This window comes from Oncorhynchus gorbuscha, linkage group LG09, assembly GCF_021184085.1.
Source record: "Oncorhynchus gorbuscha isolate QuinsamMale2020 ecotype Even-year linkage group LG09, OgorEven_v1.0, whole genome shotgun sequence".
Lineage (NCBI taxonomy): Eukaryota > Metazoa > Chordata > Actinopteri > Salmoniformes > Salmonidae > Oncorhynchus > Oncorhynchus gorbuscha.
The window spans coordinates 65,568,109-65,580,949 of NC_060181.1; the positions used below are offsets into that span (position 1 = coordinate 65,568,109).

The 12,841-nt window shown below is 42.3% G+C and overlaps 1 protein-coding gene across 3 annotated transcripts in view; it reads right to left on the reverse strand.

Annotated features, from left to right (window-relative positions):
- LOC124043955 (NEDD8-conjugating enzyme UBE2F) overlaps positions 1–6,095 on the reverse strand; it is a 91,487-nt gene extending 85,392 nt beyond the window's left edge. Inside the window, exons 1-3 of one of the 3 annotated variants that reach the window (XM_046363137.1) lie at positions 5,882–6,095; positions 4,282–4,385; positions 211–346 (exon numbers count right to left, since the gene is read on the reverse strand). In XM_046363137.1, the coding sequence (XP_046219093.1) occupies positions 211–328 (118 nt within the window). In that variant the 5' untranslated portion in view covers positions 329–346; positions 4,282–4,385; positions 5,882–6,095. Of the gene's footprint in view, positions 1–210; positions 347–4,239; positions 4,386–5,881 lie in introns of all 3 variants that reach the window. The other 2 variants (XM_046363135.1, XM_046363134.1) reach the window with 2 other exon arrangements.
- Positions 6,096–12,841: the final 6,746 nt, after the last annotated feature.

The following is a 12,841-nucleotide window of genomic DNA, read 5'->3' on the forward strand; positions in this document are numbered from 1 at the left end:
TGAGACTATAGAGAAGAAGAGTGAGCAAGAGGAATACAGTGATCAAAATGTAAAGAACTGAAGACAGTATGAAAAGATTAAAAAAGAAAGACAGATTTGAATTTCTTTGAAATTCATGAGAGCATTAGGTTCACCCAGATGCTAGAAGTCTGAAAAGACTAACTGGAGGAGATGGGTAGAAACATTTATAGAAGGTCATGTGTGTTGTACCTTTGATGAGCAGCCGGTCCCTGATAGAGACCCTGTGAGAGGAGTCGGAGGGGCCGCCAGGGGCCCTGCCAGTCTTCACCCCCTCGTCCCTCTTCAATTTACTGGCCAACGTCAGCATGGCTACCCTAAGCTCTCTCTTGAAAACACACAATAACAGCAGTGGATCAGTGTGTGACATGATGCATAAGAGACAGGGATGTAGTGATATTACAATAAAATATGACCAATTCATAATAGTAGTAGGCTATAGACAACATGAAAGGAGAAATAAAAGAACGAAATAAGCACTCAAAACCCTGAATACACTTCCCTTTGCTTGATGTTCACATTACATGAAGTGGGGTCTTGCCAGAGCATGTACAGGTGCTAACTGCTACCCACAAAGCCCTTTGTCCCACCAGCGTGTGGCTGGGTGTGTTAGTTGTGGCTTCCTTTCCACTGGGCCTGCAGGGGACTTGGGACACTTAGCACCCCTGGGACTCAAAAAGTCACTGCATCCCCCAAAATCCACTGCAGCAACTAAGTTGCTGAGAACAGCAGTGGCTGCTCAATCACATAACCTGATGACTTATTCATGCACCTGCAACATTCACTGTCGATAGGAACTACATGGGATGTGAAACATGTCTGATAGACTGGCGCAGTGGCACACCTAACGGAATTAATCCAAAAATCACTTAGCTTGGCCACCGGCAGCCAGAACCCAAGTCAGCTACTTGATGTTAACACTGTCATGCGAGACCACAAAATCAGTGGTATTCAGTTATAACAAGACTTCTTTGTGGAGCTACCTTCCATTGTACTTTCGCCAGTGCTGTTGCTTAGCCTACATAGAGTTTGACAGTTTAATAGTGATTAGTCATTTAAGTCAGAGTTAATTCAAGCATTACTCTAAAACACAAAACCCATGTCTGATAGCTCCTGTGTGTTTTAATGGGCTGAACTTCTCCTCAATCACTTCCCTAGGCTACATTCTACCACCACAGAGAAGAGACCAACCAAACAGCACTTGACCTTCAGCCAACAGAAACACTGTTGTCCAAAAGAACAACTCTAGCTAACAACTTACACCTTGCATTCCCTTTAGGTGTGCAGTTGGATATGGGCTAGGTGTAAGCAATGTCCCAGTGGCTTGGGCAGGAGGCAGGCTAGGGTAAAGGCATAGAGGTTAGGTGTTGTTTCCAAACCAAGTCCCAACAGTAACCATTTCCCAAGTCAGTCCTTATGGACCCAGATTCGTCCTAGTCTAATTCATGTTTATCCCAGACATAACAGAAAACGACATAACTGCTTAAAAACATTAAGGGGAGAGGTAGTATAAACTTCCCAGCTGTTCCCGCCTTTGATCACAATGAGTAGACTAATCCCAGCCAGGCTAATTAAGAGGAAATAATAAAGAGTTTACACTGTAGTTAGAAAAGTAACATTTGCATTCCTGAAACATTATTTTGTTGAAATATAATTAAAGAAATTAAACTAATTGATTGCACCGAACTCACATAATCATCCATCCATCCATCTATATAATATATATATAACCTAACAACCGATTTGGACCATTGGTCTAATTCATCCCAACAATGAGGATTCTAATAAAATCATCAAAAGCTGCCAACGGACCCCACACCAATCCCACCCCAACAACCTGTATACAGTATCAGTTATGTCTCCGTGTCATCCTTCGTAATGTAATCCATGTGAAGTTGGTGATGTTATATTTCCTGTTTGGAGAAATTAGCCATTGAAGTCGATTGCATTATTTAACGTAAATGTGTTAAATAAAACAGTGTGTTCGGGCCAGCCTTTTCCTGTAGTCTACGATCAGCTACGTAGTCTTGCTCACATTGAGCGAGAGGTTGTTGTCCTGGCACCACACTGACAGTTAGTTCTCCGACATCCTCCCTATAGGTTGTCTTATCGTTGTTGGTGATCAGGCCTACCACGGTTGTGTCGTCAGCAAACTTAATGGTGTTGGAGTCGTGTTTCGCCACGCCAAGTCGTGGGTGAATAGGGAATACAGGCGGGGACTAAGTACACACCCCTGAGGGGCCCCAGTGTTAAGGATCAGCGTGGCAGACGTGTTGTTGCCTACTCTTACCACCTGGGAGTGGCCTGTCAGGACATCCACGATCCAGTTGCAGAGGGAGGTGTTTAGTCCCAGGGTCCTTAGCTTAGTGGGCACTATGGTGTTGAACGCTGAGCTGTAGTCAATGAACAGCATTCTCACATAGGTGTTCCTTTTGTCCAGGTGAGAAAGGGCAGTGTGGAATGTGATTGAGATTGCGTCATCTGTGGATCTGTTGGGGCGGTATGCGAATTGGAGTGGGTCTAAGGTGTCCCGGGGGGATGCTGTTGATGTGAGCCATGACCAGCCTTTCAAAGCACTTTATGGCTACTGACGTGAGTGCCACTGGCGGTAGTCATTTCGGCAGGTTAGCTTCACTTCCTCGGGCACAGGGACTATGGTGGTCTGCTTGAAACATGTAGGTATTACAGACTCGGTAAGGGAGAAGTCGAAAAGGTCAGTGAAGACACCTGACTGTTGGTCCTCACATGCTTTGAGTACACGTCCTGATAATCCGTCTGGCCCAGTGCCTTTGTGAATGTTGACCTGTTTAAAGGTTGTTTTTTTACACAAAGTTGCAAAGAAAAGATTTTGATCCATTTAATAAACACAGGAAACCACTTTCACACTGATTTATGGTAAATGATGCAAGCAACTTCAATGGCTCATTTCTCTAAATGGAGGGGGGGGTGGTAAAAATAAATAAACATTTAAATCACCAGGAACACTTCAAAGGATGAAAAAGCTATACTTCAAGCTGGAGCTCCAAACGACTTGTCAGATACAGAGAAATAATACTGTCGTGGTTGTTGGGGTGGGATTGGCATGGTGTGTGAGGGGGACCATGGGTGGCTTAGGACCATTTTATTGGCTACCACACATTTTACTCAATGGCAGGAAGAAGTTTGGTCCATATTGGATGTTGAGTACTATATTTGTCGAATATTATGCGAATCCTATATTTTAAAAGGGCTAAAAGGTGTCCAATGCTCCAAAAAGCCAACTCCACCCACGAGCGTAGATCAACTGAGGAAAGCTTGTATGGGCCTTTGGACTCTTGACTTTAATCAGCTTGTTTACAGTGTTCTCAGTAGTCAGCTCAGTCTTACAATGAGAAGATGGTTGGCATGATGCAGGTTTAAAACTCTGTCAACAGACCTGGATGCACTGTTATTTAGGGCCATTGAGGAGCTGTGTTGCTGAAATCCCCACAAAATGCTTGGCAGCAGACAACAAACTGTCGGGGGTGATGCAGCACAGAAGCACAACAATAGAGCGGCTCAGTGACCAACTTGTAATTTCTGTATGAGTCATTCGCCCGCTATGAGACTGGCCATCCTGATAGGGTTGTTCTCTTAGTTCAGCTCTGAGTGGATGTCATACTTGGCTAGGACTACTACCCGGGATAATTAAAATAGTTCAGCTTGATTTGAAGAATCACTGACTGACTAGCCTACTCAGTTTCAAACAAAGGAATGTGTCTGAATCGGCATGCATTCATGCTGCACTAAGAACTGCAGTCAAGCCTGTTCTTGAACAAGTTCAAGGCAGAGTTTATACCAGACTATGATTAAGTTGTTTCAATCCATCAAATCATCCTTGTTCTGAATGTAAAAGGAACAAAAACCACCAGGCCTGGGATGTCTGCACCTGAACCAGAAAATCAACCCCAAAATCTTAAAATGAATAGGCCCTGCCGCACTAGGCTGCCTGTGCCTATGTAGAGTGAGTGCTTGTGTTTATAGGAGTGACAGAGGCCTAGGTATCAGATATCAGTGTGTCCATGAAATGTGCCCAGTATGACCCCCACCTGCTTCAGCTGTCACTGCCTGCATGCCAGCACTACAGGGCAGGCTCACGTACTGTAGCTTTGTCCCCCGACAAGGGATTCTGTTGTTGGGACATTGGGCATGTAAAAATGGCTTGGTGGAGCCATCTGAGCGGTTGGCTATAGATTCCCTTACCTGCTAGTGACTTAATGCTGATTGACTACATTTCTGACTCACTACAGGTTGTCCGGCAAGAACAAGGCAGATGTTCCATATCCAGAGTTTTATTCTCACCACCACACAGTTGTACACACATACAACATAGAAGTAATCTTGTGGTTCTATAAAAGGAAGGAGAAAAAAACCACATTAATGGAAGCTAATACAACTGGATCTACACATAGCCAACGATCTGTATCGGCCCAATGTCCCATCAAAATCTCTCGTTGCGGCACGAAGCTAGCTCAAAGTGCAGTCTGCACAGAGCCTACATTTAGGCCTAACTTAAAAGCCACTTGTCCTAGCTATGTTAACAGACAGACAATGTAAGTAATTCCACAGCATGTTCACAATAGATTGGTTGTTAATTTCCCATAGCACAGCTACCAGTGTCTTTATTTCTTAATTTCATTGCATTGTACTTACTTTCCGGTTGGTCCTTTTGCAGGTAGGAATGTGAGACAATATATCGACAGGAAAGTAGAATGAAATACAATTTTCAAAGTACTGGCAGTGCTTTCAGATTTCTATCACCTGAAGCATGGGCAAAAGAAGAAAATACATGCACGCCACACAAGGATACTTGCCAAGTTTAAATGGGTCTGCACAAGCTTCAGGTGATAGAAATCTGAAAGCACTACCAGCACCTTGAAAAGTTGATTGAATTATACTTTCCTGTGGAAACCACAGACAACAGGTAAAGTAAGATAAAATATCATTGTATTCAACATTCTGGTTTGTAGAGATAGTGCAAGGAAACGTTTGCCTGTTCCTAGCACTCATTTATGTCAGACGTTGAATCCAATAAAATTCACCTTTGGGTCTCCAGGCTACTAGTTTCTCAGCTAAATGAAAGCAGGGCAGAGCTGCACTGCACCAAGGCAGGCAGTCAACAAGCGAAGACTCCCCATATAGTTATGTAATGCCAGGATTAGGATGCTTTTGACAAATAAACAATAAGTGAAACTCAGGACTTAGTTAGGGTGTGGCAAGCAAGGAAGGCGATACTTGCACAGATAGCTAAAGCATAGCTAGTTACACCGCAAGAAAACCCTGATAAATAACGTTAGCTAAGATTAGTTGTGACATCAGTGTAGTAAACATATTTAGCTAACGTTAACTAGCTAACTTTACACAATGTTTCCTGTGTAGTAGCTAAAGTTAGCTACTGTAGTGCTAAAAATTCAATGACATCACATATGAAGCTAACTAGGTAGCTAGACAAGTAAAAATTTAGGAAGCTACTTATTTAATCACTCCCGCAATCTAGTTAGCTATGGGTTTAGTTTAGCTAGCTAACTTTAGTAAGCTACATACCAACATAGTAGAGTAGTTAAGATGTTAACGTTAGCCGCTAGAAACCTAGGTAGGTAGCAGGAAACGTAGCTACCAACTGGCTAGCCAACGTTAGCTATCGAAATATGCACTAACTTTCAGTTTTACAATGTTAGACTGGGATGACAACTGGAGCGATTCATAAAAACACACCTAAGGGTGATAGCTATGTTTCTACCAGATATATCTAGTTATATAGCTATTGTTTTTATCGAATGAAATGTCACTTGGCTTGCTAGCAAGCTAGGCGAACATGCTAGCTAATGTCTGCCCCGTTGTTTACCTGCTGTCTCAGAGAAACGCTCCCTCTACACCATAATCAACGACACTCGGAATCAAGCCTCTTGCTGCACCTGCAGCGACAGATTAAAACTGAATTCCCGTCGCCAAACAACCTCTCAAATATATAATGAGAAATGTTAATACTGAAATGTAAAAAAGCTGACAATCAGTTGTAACAACTCCGCTGCCGGTGTCATTAACGGAAGTGCAGGGATTGTTCCGTTAAGTTATTGTTGTCCGGCCAAATATCAAATAAAACATGTGTTCCGCTAGACAAATAAAATGAAATAGACAACACAGTTGGGCAAAATATGTAACACATCATTATTATGTTATGTAGACAACACAATATGTTATTGTTTTTTTAAATGGTAAGGTGATTATTTGTTGGAAAAATATGCCAGCATGTTCATCATGGCTTTATCTCACAATATGTTGTCATTTGAAGCACATATGCTCATATGCTTAAAGAGACGGTGCATAAAACATGAAAACACAGAAACGACACAATATAATTCATTAAAAGTGCTTTAGCTAAACATTTAAAGTGAAAGTGCAATATACTGTATACTCGAGGGACCAAAATACTATCTATTACACAGCCTAATGGCAGTTGGAATAAAATAGTCTATATAGCTATCCGTTTTAATTTACTTTGAAGAAGTCTCTTTCCTCTTGTCCGGCTCCTGTTGTGACTGAATTTTGAATGAAGATGATGAGTACTGTCCTGTAAAATGCTTTCAAGTTTTAGGAGGATGAGTTTTGTGTACAGATTGGTAGCTGATTCTTGATCTATACCAATTATCCTTACCACTGTCCTTATCAAGCGCTGAAGCTTGACTTGGTCTTGCACTCGCATGTTTAAAAACATGCATATCAGACCAAAGGACAACACACTCTGTTTTTATTTCACCTTTATTTAACTAGGCAAGTCAGTTATTTACAATGACGGTCTACCAAAAGGCAAAAGGCCTCCTGCAGGGATGGGGGCTGGGATTAAAAATAAAAAATGTAATAAAAATATAGGACAAAACACACTTCACGACAACAGAGACACCACAACACTACATAAAGAGCAGACTAAGACAACAACATAGGATGGCAGCAACACATGAAAACATAGCATGGTAGCAACACAACATGACAACAACATGGTAGCAACAAAACATGGCAGCAACATGGTAGCAGCACAAAACATGGTACAAACATTATTGGTTACAGACAATACAATACATCATACGAAGCAGCCACAACTGTCCGTAAGAGTATCCATGATTGAGTCTTGTCTTTGAATGAAGAGATGGAGATAAAACAGTCCAGTTTGAGTGTTTTTTGCAGCTCGTTCCAGTCGCTAGCTGCAGCGAACTGAAAAAAGAAGTGACCCAGGGATGTGTGTGCTTTGGGGACCTTTAACAGAATGTGACTGGCAGAACGGGTGTTGTATGTGGAGGATGAGGGCTGCAGAAGGTATCTCAGATAGAGGGTTGTGAGGCCTAAGACGGTTTCATAACTCTGCAGGACAGATTTATAGAACATTTGTAAGACATGGCAGTCGACTTTATAATGGTTCAGTTTGTGTTAAAAAAAACATTGTTGCAATTTCTTCATCTTTGCAAAGGCACAGTCATTTAATTCAAGTTTATTGTCTGTTTCAATTCCCAGGTACTTATAGGTGGTCACTCTATCGACTGAATCCCCATTGATCTTCGTAGAGGGTAGTGGAGTTTTGTTTAATCTGAAATCAATTTCCTTCTCTTTTGTTTTCTTAACGTTTATTTCAAGAAAGTTATCTGCGCATCACTAGACACATTTTGCAGTTTCTCTGTCAAAACATTGAACAGAGGCCTGGTCTGGGTGGAGGAAACCCACAACAGCGGTGTCATCTGTATATTAAAAGAAATGAGTGGGCTGTGTCGTTTGAGTACAGGCTGTACTGTATCGGTGAAAGTACACAACCTTGAGGGGCTCCCGTGTTCACCGTTCTAGATGTAGAAAAGGCGGAGATAAACTTTACTTGTTGAGTATGGTTCACAAGGAAACCCCACCAGTAAGTGGGGTTGGATGGTGTTAAACAAGCTATTGAAGTCAATTAATAACATTTTCATTAGGCTATTTGCCTTTTTTAACTAAGCAATAAGACCAGAGGAGGTTTGGTATATGACCAATATACCACGGCTAAGGGCTGTTTTTATTCACGATGCAATGCGGAGTGCTAGAACACAGCCCTAAGCAGTGGTATATTGGCCATATATCACAAACCCTTTGGTTCAAGCCCTGAATGCTGATTGTCTGAAAGCCATTGTAAATCAGACCGTATACTACAGGGATGACAAAACATTTATTTGTACTGCTCTAATTACGTTGGTAACCAGTTTATAATAGCAATAAGGCACCTCAGGGTTTGTGGTATATGGTAAATATACCAAGGCTAAGTGTAAGGACCGACGCTGAAGATGAGAAGTAAGTACAGGGAGTGATGGAAAACGGACATCAAACAAAACAAGAACGGCGTCTGGATGGGGGGAACAAAACGACATTACGACAATAATGCTGACACAGGGAACAAAACTGAGGAACAGACAGATATAGAGAGGGCAATCAACAACGTGAAGAAGTCCAGGTGAGTCCAATGAGCGCCCATGTGAGTAATGATGGTGACAGGTGTGCGTAGTGATCGGCAGCCTGACTCCCTCGAGCACCAAGGAGGGGGAGCGGGTGCAAGTATGACACTAAGGCCTGTTTCCAGGCACTCCGCATTGAGTGATGAATAAGAACAACCCTTAGCTGTGGTACATTGGCCATATGTTCAGTGACAGCTGGAACATCTTCTGGAACAGTTAAGCGAGATGGTCTGCGCATGCCTGAAGTGCCTTTCTGCTGACGCCGTCGGTACCATATGATTATCGTGGGTTGACACGTTGAAAGTATTGCTTGACGTCATTCACAGAGATCTGTATATCAGCAGCTGGTATGCTGTCTATACTGTCCAAGGCCACTTTCTGCTGCGATGTAAAATCACACGTCAAACCTACAGCCGTGGGTAAAAGTTTGAGAATGACACAATTAAGAGAATGACACAAAGTCTGCTGACTCAGTTTGTATGATGGCAATTTGCATATACTCCAGAATGCTATGAAGAGTGATCAGATTAATTGCAAAGTCCCTCTTTGCCATGCAAATAAATTTAATCACCAAAAAAACATTTCCACTGCATTGTAGCCCTGCCACAAAAGGACCAGCTGACATCATATGTCAGTGATTCTTTTGTTAACACAGGTGTGAGTATTGACGAGGACAAGGGCTGGAGATCACTCTGTCATGCTAATTGAGATCCAATAACAGACTGGAAGCTACAAAAGGAGGGTGGTGCTTGGAATCATTGTTCTTCCTCTGTCAACCATGTTTACCTGCAAGGAAACACATGCCGTCATCCAAATCAACCATTTATCGGATCATCAAGAACTTCAAGGAGAGCAATTCAATTGCTTCAGGGTGCCTAAGAAAGTCCAGCAAGCGCCAGGACCATCTCCTAAAGTTGATTCAGCTGCGGAATTGGTGAACCACTAGTACAGAGCTTGCTCAGGAATGGCAGCAGGCAGGTGTGAGGCGAAGACTTTTGGAGGATGGCCTGGTGTCAAGAAGGGCAGCAAAGAAGCCACTTCTCTCCAGGAGAAACATCGGGGACAGACTGATATTCTGCAAAAGGTACAGGGATTGGACTGCTGAGGACTGGGATAAAGTAATTTTCTCTGATGAATCCCCTTTCCGATTGTTTGGGGCATCTGGAAAAAAGCTTGTCCAGAGAAGACAAGGTGAGCGCTACCATCAGTCCTGTGTCATGCCAACAGTAAAGCATCCTGAGACCATTCATGTGTGGGGTTGCTTCTCAGCCAAGGGAGTGGGCTCACTCACAATTTTGCCTAAGAACACAGCCATGAATAAAGAATGGTACCAACACATCCTCCGAGAGCAACTTCTCCCAACCATCCAGGAACAGTTTGGTGACGAACAATGCATTTTCCAGCATGATGGAGCACCTTGCCATAAGGCAAAAGTGATAACTAAGTGGCTCGGGGAACAAAACATCAATATTTTGGGTCCATGGCCAGGAAACTCCCCAGACCTTAATCCCGTTGAGAACTTGTGGTCAATCCTCAAGAAGCTGTTGGACAAACAAACCCCACAAATTCTGACAAACTCCAAGCATTGATTATGCAAGAATGGGCTGCCATCAGTCAGGATGTGGCCCAGAAGTTAATTGACAGCATGTCAGGGCAGATTGCAGAGGTCTTGAAAAAGAAGGTTCACCACTGCAAATATTGACTCTTTGCATCAACCTCATGTAATTGTCAATTAAAGCCTTTGACACTTATGAAATGCTTGCAATTATACTTCAGTATTCCATAGTAACATCTGACAAAAATATCTAAAGACACTGAAGCAGCAAACTTTGTGAAAATGAATATTTGTGTCATTCTCAAAACTTTTGGCCACGACTGTACAATAGAAACTGTTCAAAAGGTTTGGAATAGCAAGGTTATATTCGACGGTCACACAATGTCTCTTTGGTTTGTAGCCTGTGATGATATGTAGCACTTACCAGGCTTTCCAAATGTCCTTGTCCTTGAAAAGGTTTTCTAATGTGTCTTTGTATGCTGCCTTTCACTACTTGATTTTGCCTTTGATTTGCCTTAATATTTTTAATTTCCTCTTTCCTGCCACCTGGTTTAAACACGTTTGTTTTCTGGTTGAGGAACTCTTTTAATTCCTAAGTTACCCACAGTTTATTATTGGGGAAGATGTTGACGTTCTTTTGAATAATGAGATCCCCACAGAAACGGATGTCCTCAGAGACGGTATCCGCTGCCTCTTCCAGGTCATCGGCGCTGTCCGCCAGGACCGCCCAGTGGGTGGCCTCAAAACAGTCAATAGAGATAACATTTTACTTTTTTTATTAGAAAATGTAAATACTTTTGTGGGAAAAAACTTCCTTCTCCTCGCCCATTCACAAAAGCTAACAGCCTCAGCTAACTTCTAAACACTAGAAATGACCCAAACCTCACAATGCTACATAAGCCTACTATATTCACATACACTGACACAAGACTTTGAGTGTTTGGGTTTCCGTACCAATGTCAGTTCTGATTCCCAAGCAACAGTGCCCTCTTGCTCTGACTGTCAAGGCCAGCATTTGGTGTCTCATGAATGGTGCTTCACTGTCTGTTAATGCCAAGTCATAACTTTTCTGTTTTACCCAATGTTACAGGCAGCAGAGCTAAATAAACACTCAGAAATTATGAGCATGAGAGAATAGGAGCAATACACGATCCAAATAAACCTACAATAAAAAGTTTTGCGAGCCAGCACTGCTTTTCTATGTTGTTTTTGCCACTTGTTGGAATCAGACGAAGATTTTGGAGAGAAGTGCTGTTATAATTGGAAAGATGTTATCAGGAGGCTGGCCAGCCAGTTTCTCTTTGCATTTCATATCATAGTGCATTTGCAGCAGAGAATCCCTCAATCCTGAACCGCTCATTCTAACAATGACACAATGGTCTTCAGCTACCTACCCTTTCCAAAGGGATTATTTCTTCAGCAAGGCTGCCACCCTTAGTTTACATTTTGGGAATAATGATAAGAAGGGCCTCGGTGCAGTAGCTGAAACAATGTATTTCTTATCTCTAAAATCCCTATTTAGCATCTATGGGGGTTTCAGCAGTATTCAGGCATTTCAGTCATTGCTGAAGTGAGGAACTCATACTTTTTGTTTGTTGAAATCTGCTGCTGTGAACAACACATAAGAATGCCATTCAATCTATTTTCTTAAAAGTGTAATCTTTTCACCAACATTGAATGAGATGTCAATGCTTTCCCCTCTATGTCATCATCAGTTCCATGATAGAAGCTACTAGCCAATTGGCCCCCTCACAAAGCAAATACGACTTGGTGCAATGAGGGTCTGCTCTCTGCTCACTCTCTCAAACAACATGTGTTCACGACAAGTCAGTGTCTGATTAATGGCCATCCACTTCCACGATATACAGCCACAGAGCAGGCTAGGGGTCAGATTTATTATACTTTTGTTCTTATGAGTCAGCATTATTCTGTAGACTCTGAGGCCCCAATGACAATAAATGTCCCAGAACTGAGGGTGTATCTATACATGTATTACTCCTGTGGTCTGGTCCTGGTCTGGACTCACTCTTATCCCCTGGTGTGACTGTGGCTCCAGAAGTGATGTGGGACTGAAGGATAGGAGTTCATCCCTCTTTTGCCCCAGTTTGGCCCCCTTATTGAGAGAAAGTATGGATGCGAAACAACCTGCTGTTCCCTGCCCTATATCACACACAAACACACACATGCACAGACACACACACTTTCCATGATTTGTGGGGGTGGAAATCTGGCACAGCAAGCTGCTTATTTTGTTCCAGGAGTGGAACCCACTTTCTATTGAATGTTCTGGTTGGCTATATTTTACCAAACATTGTGATGGACTCAAGGGGTATTGAGAGGCATATTTTCCTAAGGCAATGTTATTTACTGTTTCTTCTGTGATTGTTTCTACAGATGGGGGTAATTATGTCCCCCGCTATGCCCATACAGGTAGGACAAGCTCCCGTGACATCCTCTCTCTCTCTCTCTCTCTCTCTACATCTTATCACACAGATACACACATGCAGGCTTATACACACAGAGAGATCTTCATTCATCCCTATTTATATTGGTGATAATACAGAGCTGTGAGAGACTTTCCATGATTTTGTATCATAAAAAAAATATCTCAAAGGGAAAGAACAGATGATATGAGCATATAACAATGGACAACGCCATGTTTGAATAAAGAAAAAAAGGAACCAAGGCTGAGCCATTGAAAAGAGAAGGTGACCGACTTTTAAATCAAATATATCCAATGATGGATTATTTTTATTGCATCTGAGGAAATTGTATTCACTGAATT